General features: G+C 39.0%; 1 protein-coding gene across 1 annotated transcript in view; it reads right to left on the bottom strand.

Annotated features, from left to right (window-relative positions):
- Window positions 1-1,784, bottom strand: part of MINDY3 (MINDY lysine 48 deubiquitinase 3) — an 82,463-nt gene extending 80,679 nt beyond the window's left edge. Inside the window, exon 1 of the mRNA XM_068987261.1 lies at window positions 1,511-1,784. Coding sequence (XP_068843362.1) covers window positions 1,511-1,604 — 94 coding nt within the window. The 5' untranslated portion in view covers window positions 1,605-1,784. The remainder of the gene's footprint in view (window positions 1-1,510) is intronic.
- Window positions 1,785-16,602: the final 14,818 nt, after the last annotated feature.

Genomic DNA, 16,602 nt, shown 5'->3' on the forward strand with positions numbered 1-16,602 from the left:
GAAAAATTAGTTAAGTGACAAAATTAGGTGTGTGAAGGGAAAAGTGAAGTTGCTCAGTCGTGTCCGACTCTGCGACCCCATGGACTGTAGCCTACCAGGCTCCTCTGTCCATGGGACTTTCCAGGCAAGAGTACTGGAGTGGATTGCCATTTCCTTCTCCAGGGGATCTTCCCAGCCCAGGGACAGAACCCGGGTCTCCCGAATTGTAGACAGATGCTTTACCACCAGGGAAGTCCAAAAAGAGCCAAACTAATTACATGTCTGGTTAAAAACAGAAAGGAAAACAAGACAGAGCTGTGACTTGTAATTCACTCCCAGTTCTATCAATTCGTGCAACTTTGGCCTGGTCATTTAGCCTTCAGGACTCATTTTTCTCATTTTCAAACAAAGAGTAATGGACTAAATAACCTAACTAGCTGTTACACATTATGATTCTGTTTTTACCAGGTCTTAGAAGTATCTGAGAGGGAAGAAGACATGATTTAAACCCTAAATGTTTGTTACTAAGTAAACATTATGAAGTAAAGACATGTATCTACTATGCTAAATTTACCCCAAATCCTTTGAGAATCAGTATTTTCTAAATACATGTTTTCATAACAAAATATTTTAATAATAGTACTAAATAGCTACTATTCATTGGCTTGTGATGTTTAACATACATACATTACCACCCTTCTGATTTCAAAGACTATGCTGTTAACTTCACTTTCTTATCACCTTAACCAATGTGTTCGTTTCGTTTTAATATTAAAACGCACGAGACAGGGATGATTACTAGCATGAAGTGCCCAACGCAGAGCCTGGGACAGCTCTGGAATTAAATCTGTGTGTGTTTGTTTTCTATTTCACAATTATTCGTAGTATTAACAAAACTTCTTATATAATTCAAAATCCTGTCTGAATTATCAGATCGGCGCAGGAGGTTCTATGAGCCATGGAACAGATACTAAATCACCTCAAAATCAGGCATATTGGGGTATAGAAAACACTTTGCAGCAGCGTTTTGTTTTTGCACCGAGTACCACGCCTAACCGCCTAATTAAAATACAAACTGCACAATCGTTTCGTGGAATTAGCCACAGTGAGCTTCACGTGGACTTCCCTTCTCCAAAATTAGACCAAGCACCAAGATGAAGCCTCGTTAGAGGGTAAAGACCCAGGAGGCCAGAGCAAGTCCTGAGAAATGGATACCAAAGGCACAGGGCACACCTTCAGTGTCACACCCTGCAGCCCGACTGCCGCCCCCTTCTCCTTTCCAGCCCAAGAGGCAGCCCAGGGAGCGGCAGGGGCACTTCGGGTCTTTAGCTGCCAGCTGGAACCATTCTCCTACCCAACCTCTACCCCCTGGAAGGGCAGGGCGTTTCTAGAAAGTCCAGTGTCAGTGCAGAGCAGGGGAATTGGGACAGAGTACAGGGCACGGAAGGGGACTGGCGCGAGAGGCGTCACGGCTCGACTCTCTCGGGGCAAAAGGAAGCGGGGGCTGGAAGCCAGAGTCCAGCCGGGGTACCTTGCGTCCAGCGGCAGAAGATGGTGTCAGAGAGACCAGGGCTGCTGTTGGTGCCCCACACCAGCTCCATCAGCTCTTTAGTCAGTTCGGACATGATGGGATGCCGGCGAGCTGGTCTTGGCTTTCAGGACTCCTGCCCCGGCACATGGGGAAGGGGCGGCTTCCGAGACCAGAGTGGCGGGACAGCGGCGGTAAACGAGCTTGAAGGTCAGACGGGAGGGAGGCAAAAGGAGAGAGACCTACTTGCAGAGACCCCGCCTGTCAAGCCCGATCGAAGCGGCAGCAAGGAGTTTCCCGTACCGGAAGTACCGGAGCCACTTCCGGCTTCTCTTTCACTGCGGACCCCACGGCCGGAGGGGCAGGCGGCACCTCCCCGGAAGCGGAAGTGGGGGTGGGGCGAGAAGAGCTGCAGGGGTCTCTTCAGGCCTTTCTGAACTCAGTGCAAGGGGACTGTCCTGTGGTGGCTGCTTTTGTGTTGGCAGGAGCATCGCGTCCCATGGGTGTTGGCATATTCCTCAGTTCAGTTCAGTTCAGTCGCTGAGTCGTGTCCGACTCTGCGACCCCATGAATCGCAGCACGCCAGGCCTCCCTGTCCATCACTAACTCCTGGAGTTCACTCAGACTCGTGTCCATCGAGTCCGTGATGCCATCCAGCCATCTCATCCTCTGTCGTCCCCTTCTCCTCCTGCCCCCAATCCCTCCCAGCATCAAAGTCTTTTCCAATGAGTCAGCTCTTCGCATGAGGTGGCCAAAGTACTGGAGCTTGTAGAATACCTCCTTCTCCGCACTGCTTTGGGCTTAGCTGTAGGACCCCAGGCCCAAGCCCTAGACTCGAAACATAACCTATAACCTTAAAATTTGTAATATTAATTATGCCAAACTACAGCTTTAAAAGTATGGTTGAGTCTCCTTGAGGAAACATTCATGTCTGTGCCCATAAATTGAAGGCTCTCAATCTCTTGCTAAGTCACATAAAATTAAACCAACTATCAACATAACTGAAGAATGTGACCGAATGAATGTTAGAAATGCCTGACCCAAGTGTAACGCAGAATTACAAAGCGCTTTACAGGAAAACAGATTAAAAGCTGCCCGTTTGTAAATGGTAGAGCAATTTTACCTGCAGTTTTGAAGACTGTAGGTTGTATGGGCAACACGTGAGCTTAAAGATCAGGTTTCAATCATTGACAAGCATTCAGTTAAATTTAGTGGCTTCTCTGAGTTGGTGATGCATAGGGAATCTTGGTATGCTGCAGTCCATGGGGGTCGCAGAGTTGGACACGACTGAGCATCTGAACTGAACTGAACTGAAAAATGTCTGTTTGTGACACTTACAAAGAAGAAAACTTATTCTGGCTGAATTTGGAAAACAAATAGGCAAAAATCTGTTGTGCTCCTTCCAGGCAGCAAATAACAGAGTTTGTTAATTTATACTCTATTTTTGATTTAAGCAACCCTTGCTGTTGTTAAAAGGAATTGCTCAAAGTACCTGAACCCTATCCATAGCCTTCTTCCCAATATTTATTCCTTGTGAAATATCCTTTATCCTATTTTTCAAACGAAATCTTATTCATTCTTCAAGATGTATGTTGACTTAAAAAATACAGCCTAAAAATTCAAAGTTTTTTTTTTTTTAATTCAGTGAGAATTTTTCGGACTTTAAGCCTAGGAGACAGCATTTGTAGTAACCTTGAGACAACTGCTCTGAGGGGAGGGGAGGAACCAGGTTAATAGAAGTTTTGCAACAAAGGGCAGGTAGTCTGAACATCAAAAGATTATTGTTAATTAAAGGAAGCCGGATATCCCACAATCCAATATTCTTGGCTTCACTGGTGGCTGGAATGGTAAAAGATACATCTGCAATGCAGGAGACTTGGGTTCGATCCCTGGGTGGGGAAGATTCCCCTGGAGGAGGACATTGCAACCCACTTCAGTATTCTTGCCTGGGGAATCCCCCTGGACAGAGGAGCCTGGCAGGCTAAAGAGCTGAACACAACTGAGCGACTGAGCACAGCACAGATATCCCAAGTTAAAGAAATTAGCACTTTTCTATGTATGGGAAGATGCAAGAGTCTGGGATCACTGAAATCATCTCTTTCATATGTATCTCAGCTATCCTGGGCCAGTAGCCTGTGTTTTTTCACATCCTGAGCTCCACTGGGGCTCACCTTAGGGAGTAGCTATAGTCCTGGTGGCTGCTAGTCCACAGGTACCCTTCTTCCTGAGTGCCCTTAGGGCTCAGGAATTCACAACGGAGTTCTATAATCACTGATGACTGTGATATCCCTGTTTACTGATATGGCAGGAAATACTCCATTTCTTGGTACTTCCCTGGTGGCTCAGATGGTAAAGAATCTGTCTGCAATGCAGGATCCAGGGTTGAGCTGATCCCTTGGCAAAGGAAATGGCTACCCACTCCAGTATTCTTGCCTGGGGAATTCCATGGACACAGGAGACTGGTGGGCTACAGTCCATGGGGTCACAAAGAGTTGGACACAATTGAACAACTAACACTTCTACTTTTCACTCCACTTCTCACAAAGTAGAAATGGTACTTTGAATAAAGCCTTCTCCTGTTGTTACAATATAAAAGAAAATTTTTAGCTTCTGAAATTTCGTGAAAGTGAAGTTGCTTGGTTGTGTACAACTCTTTGTGACCCTATGGACTATAGCCTATCAGCCTCCTCCATCCACGGTATTTTCCAGGCAAGAATACTGGAGTGGGTTGCCATTTTGTAACTTGCTTATGACAATTACTGTCATTTGTAATTTGCAAATAATTATTTACTCTTCTGCTGTGGTAGATGTTTAAGGAAGATGAGGACCTGTCTTATTCATAGTAACTAATAGAGAGCCTTGAACATAGCTGGATCTCAGTATTAGAATGAAACTTGCCTTTATGGAACTTGAGAATTCACTTATGGAACTTAAGAATTCAAGAAGTGAGGAAATGAGGGAAAGTACCAGTGACTGGTCCAAGTAAATGTCTATTATTTGTACAGGTGATTTATAATTTGCACAATTATTTCACTTCCTAAAAGACATAGAAGGGCCAATATTCATAGATCTTGTAAGTGGCAGAACTCTAATGTCAACTACAAATTGGCACTTGCCATGGGAGCTTACCATCTACCTGTAATCTACAAGGATTAAATCATGTGCTGCTGCAGCTGCTGATTTTTAACACCCTTGAAAGGTCTTCAGGGTGAAGAACAGAAATGTAGCACTCTGTGCTCTGGAAAAAATGGGCAGAACAGGTCTTCAGATAGTTAGATATTTAGAGGAGCTGATTTTATGAGCCCAATTCTAGTATCTTGTCATATCTAGAAAAGCACTAAAATCCTTCATGGTGACAACTGCTTGTTGTGACTAGCAGAAACCTTCCAAAAATATATGCTTGATTGCATGTACACCCCCTTCACCAAAATCACGTATATACTGACCTTCACCACTACCTTTTTAGAGCAGTTTCTCAGAGCTATCTGAAATGCTGTCTCTCAGGTTATCGTCCTCATTTTGCCACAAATAAAACTTAACTCACAACTCTCACACTGCATTTTTTTAAAGTCAGCAATAAGTTCGGAGGTGTTTGCCACATTTTTCTCTTTTCATTATTATAGAGACATAATTATAGATATAATTGTCCATGAATAGAAAGAAATACTTTCCAAAAATTTTTAATGAAATATTTCTGGATCCATGATTTATCTTAGTTTTCAGCTGTGATGAAACTGGCAAAATCTTGGGTAGATGTTAATATGCATGATCTTTCTACCTTTAGGTTGTATTCTCTATTTGCAACATGCTTTAAATTTTTAAATTAGCTGGACATATTTTTAACAAGGAATATTTGATTGTTAAATTATTTTTGTTGCTTAATTATTCATTACTTGCTACATTTGAATTGTGAAGTTACTTACGCTACATTAGAAATGCAAATTAATGTTCATTTAACATTTTTTTAGTTAGTAATCACTTAGAAAAATAACAATAATTGTAACAGTCAAGTTTGTTGCATATATTTCTGGTACAGGAGGATAATGCCTTTTTCGTTTTTATAATGACTTGAAAATTATGTAATTTTTCTTTGGCATATTTATCTTATTCCATATTTACCATAATATTTTTTCCTTAGGACCATCTATTAGTCTTTGTCTAAGTAGCTAACTCATGTCCGACTCTTGCAACCCCATTGACTATAGTCTGCCAGGCTCCTCTGTTCATTGGATTCTCCAGGCAAGAATATTGGAGTGGGTTGCCATTTCCTTCTCCAGATTGCCATTTCCCAACCTGGGGAATCAAACCCAGGTTTCCTGCATTGCAGACCGATTCTTTACCACTGAGCTATGAGGAAAGCCCAGGACCATCTATAGTTTTGATTAAATTGATGTGTCATTAAGATGCACATATACATGAATGCCCAGTGGCTCAGTCATGTCAGACTCTTTGTGACCCCATGGACTATAGTCCACTAGGCTCCTCTGTTCATGGAATTTTCCAGGCAAGAACAGTGGAGCAGGTTGACATATAGGTTGCATAAATGATTTTTAATCCTAAAAGAGAGTCTAAAAATATCAGAAAATTCCTGTTAACATGTTAAATTTTATTTTTAGTATTCCTCTTTCAAACTCAAGTCAGGGCACCTCTATAAAACTGGGCTTAGATTACCAGAATCATCAATTCTCTTTAGCCAAATTCACCATTTCAAAGAAACAGAATCACTCATTATCAAATGCTAACTCCATGCTGAATTATTCTGTTATCTTTCCCCAAATTTCCCTGTCAAAAAAGAGCAAAACAGCTTCATGACCATGTTCCTAGCAACTACCATGAAAGAACACTTCTCCAACTAGAAGCCCTCAGACTCTAATTTAGTATATTTGCACCACTTGTTTAAGAGAAATCAATCTTTCAGAAATCCACTCTACAATAAGATAAGTTCTAAGCAGATTACTAAAACAATCCTCTCTGTATTTATTAATAAAAACTATTTCATGTATATGTCCCTTGGCTTCCAATAACAGTGTAAATCTGTCGAGCACATGAAATTCTTTTCTTTGCATCAAACTAAACATGTCTCAGTTCCTTATATATCCACCACTGTCATGCTCAGGTATGACATAAAATGTCATTTCCTACAAACACATGGTGGAAAAGGGGTTCTGTCATTAAATGCTGAGTTAAATAAAGTCAAGCAAGAGATGCTCAAAATTCTCCAAGCAAGGCTTCAACAGTACATGACCAAGAACTTCCAGATGTTCAAGCTGGATTTAGAAAAGGTAGAGGAACCAGAGGTCAAATTGCCAACATCCATTGGCTCATTGAAAAAGCAAGAGAGTTCCAGAAAAACATCTGCTTTATTGACTACACCAAAGCCTTTGACTGTGTGGATCACAACAAACTGGAAAATTATTCAAGGGATGGGAATACCAGACCACTTTACCTACCTCCTGAGAAATCTGTATGCAGGTCAAGAGGCAACAGTTTCAAAGAACTGGACATGGAACAATGGACTGGTTCCAAATTGGGAAAGGAGTGCATCAAAGCTGTATATTGTCACCCTGCTTATTTAAATTATATGCAGAGTAAATCATGCAAAATGCCAGGCTGGATGAAGCACAAGTTGAAATCAAGATTGCTGGGAAAAATACCAATAACCTCAGATATGCAGATGACACCACCCTTATGGCAGAAAGCGAAATGGAGCTGAGGAGCCTCTTGGTGAAAGTGAAAGAGGAGAGTGAAAAAGCTGCCTTAAAACTCAACATTCAAAAAATGAAGATCATGGCATCTGGTTCCATCACTTCATGGCAAATAGATGGGGAAACAATGGAAACAGTGACAGATGGTATTTTCTTGGGCTCCAAAATCACTGCAGATGGTGACTGAATCCATGAAATTAAAAGACACTTGCTCCTTGGAAGAAAAGTTATGACCAAACTAGACAGTATATTAAAAAGCAGAGACATTACTTTGCCAACAAAGGTCCATCTAGTCAAAGCTATGGTTTTTCCAGTAGTCATGTATGGATGTGAGAGTGGGACTACAAAGAAAGCTGAGCACCAAAGAACTGATGCTTTTGAGCTGTGGTGTTGGAGAAGACTCTTGAAAGTCCCTTGGACTGCAAGGAGATCCAACCAGTCCATCCTAAAGGAAATCAATTCTGAATATTCATTGAAAGGACTGATGCTGAAGGTGATACTTCAGTACTTTGGCCACCTGATGCAAAAAAATGACTCATTTGAAAAGACCCTGATGCTGGGAAAGATTGAAGGAGGGAGAAGAAGGGGATGACAGAGGATGAGATGACTGGATGGCATCACCCACTTGATGGACATGAGGTTGAGTAAGCTTGGGAATTGGTGATAGGGAAACCTGGTGTGGTACAGCCCATGGGGTCGCAAAGAGTCAGATACAACTGAACGACTGAACTGAACTGAGCAAGAGATAGAATTATATTTGAATCATATTGTTCACTGAGTTTCTCACAGTTTATTTCTACAGATAACTGTTTGGAAATCATTGACCACAGTATAATGGGATAGATTTTTTTTAACTTTTCTTAGGTTATTTGGATGTAGACCATCTTTAAAGTCTTTACTGAATTTGTTACAGTATTGCTTCTGTTTTTTGTTTTTTGGCCACAAGGCATGTGAGATCTTAGCTTTCTGACTAGGGATTGAACACACACCCTATCGTTGGAAGGGGAGGTCTTAACCACTGCACCACTAGGAAACTCCCTAATGGAATAGATTTTTTATAGGAATTAGAAAAGCTGGATGTTAGTTTTTATTTGGGTACCATGACCTTGGATGAATCACTTAACTGTGCTTTCTCTGTTCATAGTAAGGACTAAATTTAAATCATCTCTTAATATCCCATTTACTTTAGATCATGCCCAGTTCTGATTTTAAAAACTGGCTGATTAGAAGTTAAGATGTATAGAAGGAGTGAGAAGAAAAAGAATGTTGAGCAAGTATAAAGAGTAAACAGTTTAGCACTATTCTTCACTAACACATAGAATTAAAGAGGTTGGTAATTTGTCACTTGTCACTTAGTTGTGCTATCATTTTAACTACGATCAAATTCAAACTTGCATATTAATCCAGAACTAACTATATTAAATGAGTATATAAGATATACACACTTGGATGTGTCACAAGTACTCAAACTTAGTATGTGCTAAATCAAATATCTTGCCCCAGGAAACCTTCTCCCCTTTCATGTTTCATTATCAGTGAATGGTGCCATTCTGTATAAACATGCACATATTTAAATGTTCTCTATTTTGGTATAATAAGTAAGCACTTTGAGACTCAGATGCCACATACAGAAAATAAACTTACTAATAATTACATGATACAGGGATTATGGGATTTAACAGAGTACACAAAAAAATGCATAATGAAAAATGCTATTCTTGTGTTAGCTATATTGATAGTTTGAACCAGGAACCTTGGGGAGAAAGATGAAAAATGAGTTATTGCTGCATTTGATCTGGAGAAAATATCGGAGAAGTTTGAACTGGACAGAATTTAGTATTTTGGCCACACTGTGTGGCATATGGGATCTTAGTTCTCCAACCAGGGATCAAACCTGCGTCCTCTGCATTAAAAGCAACCATCTTAAACACTGGACCACCAGGGAAGTCCCCTGAACTGGAGAGAATTTTGACTAGCAAAGACAGGGAGGATGTGCGTTTAGGTATGAAATATTGCAGCAGGAGCCTGGCATTAGTGTCACTAGAGAGATGAGTGAAGAATGTCAGATTAAGGAGGTGCCATAGACTGAATTGTGCCTCTTCCAAATTCATATGCTGAAGCCTTAGCCTCAATGTGACTTGCAAATAATGCCTTTAAAGAGGTAATTAAGCTTAAATGACATCATATATATGGGATTCTAATCCAGTAGAACTGGTGGGCTAATAAGAAAAGGAAGAGACACCGGACATCTCCCTCTTTCTCTCTCTTTCCTCTCTCTTCTCATTCTCCCTCATCTTTATCTTTGGTTTTCTACTGTTCTACTGTGTTATATGGTATGGGTCATTTTTATTTATCCTGCTTGGTATTTGTTGTACTTTTTCAAATTGTAAATTTATGCCTTTTATCAACTTGGAAAATATTTCAGCCATTTAATTTTTAATATTTTTTTTCTCAGTCATTATTATCCATCTCTGGAAATCCTAACAGACATACATTGGGTTTAGTCACTCAGGCCCCCATGCTCAACTTGTCTTCCATATATGCCATTTATTTTTCTCTACGTAATATATATGTAAAATAAAGTCTTCATCTTTTAATCTCTGCTCACCTCTGTCTTTACTGCTTTTAGCAAATTTAATTGAAAATTTAAATCTCAATTGTTTCATTTTTATTTATACAAATCAAAATCTTTGATTGTTTTCCAGATTTTCCAGAAGTTTTATAATAGTATTTTCTAACTCATTTATTATGAAATGTTTTGTTAGTTCTATGGTTTGGATTATAAGCTTTTTTTCCTGTTTTGGATGTACTGTACAGTTTGTGGGATCTCAGTTCCCTGACCAAGCACTGACCCTAGGTCACTGCACTGAAATCCCAGAATCCTAACCACTAGGCCACCAGGGACTCCCAAACTTGTTTTTAAATTAAGTTTGGTTTGTGGGAATCTCGTATGACTGTATTATGTAGATTGAGTATTTGTCCCTCAAAGACATTTTGAATTTACATATTATGCTGCCATAGATCAATTTTATGTTGCTTTCTGAGACGAAATTTTCCTGGACCACACAGAGAGTGAAAATGATAACTGCAGCCTATGTGAGGAAGATACATCATTACAGATTCTCAAATGTGGCTCTTTATTGATCCATCTAGATTCTATGTCAAGACAGAGACCTTTACTTGTCATTTTTTGGACAAGTTTTCCACAAACTTTTGCACAGCAAAGGAAACCATAAGCAAAATAAAAAGAAAACCTACAGAATGGGAGAAAATATTTGCAAATGATGCAAGTGACAAGGGCTTTATTTCCAAAATACATAAATGGCTCATACCACTCAACAACAACAAAAAATAACCCAATCAAAAAATGAGCAGAAGACCTAAATAGACATTTCTTCAAAGAAGAAATACACATGACCAAGAGACACATGAACATTGCTAGTTATTCAGTTCAGTTCAGTTGCTCAGTCGTGTCCGACTCTTTGTGACCCCATGAACTGCAGCACGCCAGGCCTAGCTGACCATCACCAACTCCCGGAGTCCACCCAAACCCATGTCCTTTGAGTCGGTGATGCCATCCAGCCATCTCATCCTCTCTCGGCCCCTTCTCCTCCTGCCCTCAATCTTTCCCAGCATCAGGGTCTTTTCAAAAGAGTCAGCTCTCCGTATCAGGTGGCCAAAGTATTGGAGCTTCAGCTTCAACATCAGTCCCTCCAATGAATACCCAGGACTGATCTCCCTTAGGATGGACCGGTTGGATCTCCTTGCAGTCCAAGGGACTCTCAAGAGTCTTCTCCAACACTACAGTTCAAAAGCATCAATTCTTCTGCTCTCAGCTTTCTTTATAGAAATGCAAATTAAAACTGCAGTGTGGGCCCACTTCACACTGGTCAGAATGACCATCATTAAAAAGTCTACAAATAACAAACTCTGGTGGGGTGTGGTGAAAAGGGAACCCTCTTACACTGTTGGTGGGAATATAAGTTGGTATCGCCACTCTGAAAAGCAGTATGAAGGTTCCTCAGAAAACTGAAGCAGAATTATCATATGATCTACTAACTTTACTCCTGAACATATATCCAGACAAAACTATAATTCAAAAAGATACATGCACCACTATGTTCATAGCATCACTATTCACATTAACCAAGACGTATATACATTTTTACTCAGCCATAAAAAAGAATGTAATACTGTCATTACCACAACGTGGATGCAGCTAGAGCTTATCATACTAAGTAAGTCAGAAAGAGAAAGACAAATACCATATGACGTCACTTATATTTGTAATCTAAAATATGACACAAATGACCTATCTATGAAACAAAACCAGAATCACAGATATAGAGAACAGACTGGTGATTGCCAAGAGGAAAGGAGTTTGGGGAAGGATGGAATGGGAGATGAGGGTTAGCAGATGTAAGCTTTTTAAATATAGAATGGATAAACAGCAAGGTCCTATTGTATAGCATAAAGAACTATATTCAATATCCTATTATAAATCATAATGGAAAAGAATACATAAAAAAGAATGTGTGTGTATATATATATATAACTGAATTTGTCCAACTTTTTGAAACCCCATGGACTGTAGCCTATTAGGCTCCTCTGTCCATGGAAATCTCCAGGCAAGAATACTGGAGTGGGTAGCCATTCTCTTCTCCAGGGGATCTTCTCAACCCAGGGATCAGAACCAGTTTTCAGTCAGATTCTTTACCAGCTGAACCACCAGGGAAGCCCAAAACAGAACTTAATACCCATTGTAAATCAACTATATACTTCAATTAAAAATCTTGAAAACTAATTGTAAGTATATACTTTCTTTTGTTCAAGAAATGATTAGCCCTTAAAGGAATGCTGTGTCATTCCACAGAATGCCAGAAAGTCAAAGAACAATTGATGTAAGCCAGTCAATTACCACCTAACCATCTCACCGATAGATTTCATTTAATCAGTAGTCAATGATGTGTATATCCGTACCTTGATTTGTAATTCCGATAAATATTTGATATTGTATCTGTAATTTTAGCATTTCAATTCTGCAGTTCCATCAACAGGTGGTGCCATTGTATTATAGTTTGAATTTTGTAAACAAAAAACCTTTTTGGAGTAGTTGCACCTATAAGCATCTTCCTTTTTCCAAAGACTTCGGTCATTGCTTTTGTACCTTAGGAACCTTGATTTTATGATTTTGTTTAAAACATGTATATTATTGAAAATTATGTCCTGGAATAAACCTGGCTGGATTCTTCTACTTTATATAATACTTCTAGAAATTTCAGGATATAATGTGTGCCATTTTGTTGACAAAGCAACTAGTAACCAAAAATAATAACTATGTATTCTGATATCTATAGGACCAATGTATGCTTTATAATTTCAGATTATCACAAGTTCTCATTTTATAAAGAAAATTACAGGCCAATGTCCCTGATGAATATAGATGCAAAATCACTCTAAAACAGAATTCAGAAGCACATGAAAAGCATCATTCACCATGAGCAAGTGAGATTTATCCTTAGGATGTGAGGATGGTTCAACATACAGAAATCAATGTGATCAACCATATTATTAGAATAAAAAAATTATATATTCTCAGTAAACACAAAAAAACCATGTGGCGAAAAACAATGATTCATGATAAAAGTTTGTAAGTTAGGTATAGAAGGAACCTATTTCAACATAATAAAGGTCATATATGACACGGCAACAGAAAATTTTATAATTTTTAAAATACTCCTTTGCAACCCACTCCAGTATTCTTATCTGGAGAATTCCATGGACATAAGAGCCTGGTGGGCTATACAGTCCATGGGGTCTCAAAGAGTAGGACATGACTGAGTAACTAACTAACAACACTTGCATTTGTAACAGAACACCTCTGCATTCTTTCTTTTTTGTACTGAGAAAAGCAAGACAACACTCATTGTCTATTTGTGTATAGGTTATTTTTTTAAAGATGCTATTAAATATTACACTGGTCACACCTCTGTCAAGAGATCTCTTTATAGTTCAGTATTCCCAGAAATAACACCACTGGGCGATCTCTCCATGTTGCAGCAAGTTGAATGGGGTCAGCTTGGAATGGAATGGGTGAACCCCATATGCACTGGCATGAAGAAAGTGAATGGAGGATACCTGGCTCTGACCCTTTCAGAGTTCTGCCTTTGGTTCACTGTGTAAACTGGCAAAGCTATTTCCCTCGAAAGTGCTTGTCAAAGTCACAGCATGAACACAGAAGGTGGTAATAAGAAGTTGTGACCCACCAAAAGAACTTACTTTGAGGTTTCTTGTAATTCTCCTCGGTGATTTGAGGAACCCATAGCTTGTCTAAGCTAATTAGTCCAGCTTTGTTGGTGTGGATGATCTGAGAAAAAGAAATTGAAAATAATACAGTTCTTTAGCAATACTAAAAATATATACACACACACAAATCTAAAAATGTACACAACACAAATGTCAAGAAATGAAACAAGCCTACTTAAAATCCTTTGCATCAATTTGATGAGCAGATCAGCAGATGGAAAACTCAGCTCAGAGTAGACAAAATACAATTTATTTGGCAGCAGAAATCCAAGTTAGGGTCTACATGTTAAATGATACAATTATCAACATACTGGACACATTTTATTTCATTATAAAATCACTGCAGATGGTGACTGCAGCCATGAAATTAAAAGACGCTTACTCCTTGGAAGAAAAGTTATGACCAACCTCAATAGTATATTCAAAAACAGAGACACTACTTTGCCAACTAAGGTCCGTCTAGTCAAGGCTATGGTTTTTCCCGTGGTCATGTATGGATGTGAGAGTTGGACTGTGAAGAAGGCTGAGTGCCAAAGAATTGATGCTTTTGAACTGTGGTGTTGAAGAAGACTCTTGAAAGTCCCTTGGACTGCAAGGAGATCCAACCAGTCTATTCTGAAGGAGATCAACCCTGGGATTTCTTTGGAAGGAATGATGCTAAAGCTGAAGCTCCAGTACTTTGGCCACCTCATGTGAAGAGTTGACTCATTGGAAAAGACTTTGATGCTGGGAGGGATTGGGGGCAGGAGGAGAAGGGGACGACCCAGGAGGAGACGGCTGGATGGCATCACTGACTCGATGGATATGAGTCTGAGTGAACTCTGGGAGTTGGTGATGGACAGGGAGGCCTGGCGTGCTGCGATTCATGGGGTCGCAAAGAGTCGGACATGACTGAGCAACTGAACTGAACTGAAGAAATGTTAACAAAATTCTTCAGTATAAGTTTTAATATATAATTCTCATTTATTATCATGCCTCTATGGTTCAAAGGCACATTTTCAAATTTATCAGATTTACTCTCGTTGATTCTTATGATACAAGTCTAACAATCGCCATTTCATAATCAAGATTAGTTACCAAAAATGACACTGAAATAAGTATTGGAGCCCACAGTAAGTCAGATCCTTTTAAGTTATGTGTTCTTTCCATTACACAATGAGGAGTGAAGAGAGTAAATTTTAACAACTGAAGCTGCTCTGTAGTACAGTAAAGTGAATAAGTTTAGAGGAAAAAGATATAGAATAATCCAAATGTTATTTTTATTAAATTGTGATAAGAAATGATATGCATCTCATCCTCTCCATGAATTATCCTAACATACTGCAATTCTGTCTTTACTAGGGTTTAAAATGGGCAGGGAGGATCTCTTTGATTTTCAGATCTGGAGCTTTTTCCGGTTGGAGTGGTAAGTGAAGAGTGGGCAATATTTTTCTTGGCACAAAAATAGAGTGAGGGAATATCCCAGACATATTGTGTTAATATTCACTTTCTCTCTGCCATTATGCTTTTTCAAAGTTTGCTTGTAGATCCTTATCCATTCTGTGAAAAATCATAAGATTTTACATATGCACTTTTTCCTTTATGTCCAGAAAGTAAATTCATGATTTTTCAACAAGGGCAAACTTTTTATCTTCTTTGAGATTTTGTTTCCCTTGAGAGTAGAAAGTATCCTTTATATTTATTGAAAATTTTGCTGCTCAATTTTTTACAGAGAAATTTTATACAAAGTGACTATCTATTGCATATAACATGCATTATACATAACAATAAGTTTATGTAAGTTAAGACACTGAGGAAAATCAAGAATATTTTGTTGTTAAAAGTCGCAGAAAACAGTTGAAGCCACAAGGATGAAGTTGAAGGATGACAAGATGCTTCTAGGGGAAGATACTTTTGGAAGTGAATTTCAAGATGTTGTTTGCATCCTTCATAGTATAAAGAAAAAATTCCCTTGATCCAGAAAAGATTATAAGGATAGAAATATGAAATAAAATGTTAATAGGTAAGGAAGAAAATAGAAATGACTGTTACAAAAGGGATATATAGGGATTTCCCTGGCTGTCCCGTGATTAAGATTCCTTGCTCCCAATATAGGGGGCTGGAGTTCAATTCCTGGTCGGGGAACTAAGATCCTGCATGCTGCCTGGTGCAACCAAACACGACAACAACAACAAAATGAATATACATGGGAGAAAGGTTGTGAAGAAAACCAAAAACACAGAAGAAGAAAGATTTGAAATGGAGGCAACAAAGAGCATAATTACTTATGCAGGTCATCAGGTTGGCACTAAAGTACACTAAATTTGGATAACTCTTCCAGAATGCATAAGAAAGATTAAAGCCATGCATAAAGTTATGATAGAATAAATTACACAGAGGATGGAGACTCAAAATAAAGACAGTTGGATGGAATTAACTCTCTGAGGGGAAGGACACTGTTTCTGCTTCGTTCATTGAATTTGGGGGAGTGCCTGGGTCATAGTAGGCATTCATTATATATTTACTGAAAAAATAATTAATTGGTTACTGCATCAATTAAGATGCTTTTAGGTTTATGTCTTAGGAAACTCAACTGAAAGGGACTTAGACATTAAAGAAAATGGTCGACATAATTAATAGTTCAAAAGTAGGATAAAGGTCAAGATTGGTGAATCAGTGGTTCAACAATATCATCAAGCACCAATATTCTTACAATTCCTCAGTATACGCTTTACTTTATTGTAGTTTCCACTTGGAGTTTTGGGATAATATCTACTTCCTCATTCATGTTCAGTGGAATAAAGAGAACATTTCTTCAACTTTTGCTCAAGTGTTCTTCCTCAGTTTCGCTAATTCAGTTAATAAATCCAGCTCTGTTGCTAGGGGATCACTATGCTTAAGCTTAAAGTTAGAAACCAGTCCATAAGAAGAGTGATGTGACTGCAATGATTAGTTAATACCAACCAGAGACCATTCCTGGAACTTAGGCTAAGGTCCGTCTAGTCAAGGCTATGGTTTTTCCAGTAGTCATGTACGGTTGTGAGAGTTGGACTGTGAAGAAGGCTGAGTGTCGAAGAATTGATGCTTTTGAACTGTGGTGTTGGA

The sequence above is a fragment of the Capricornis sumatraensis genome, chromosome 15, assembly GCF_032405125.1.
Source record: "Capricornis sumatraensis isolate serow.1 chromosome 15, serow.2, whole genome shotgun sequence".
Taxonomy (NCBI): Eukaryota; Metazoa; Chordata; class Mammalia; order Artiodactyla; family Bovidae; genus Capricornis; species Capricornis sumatraensis.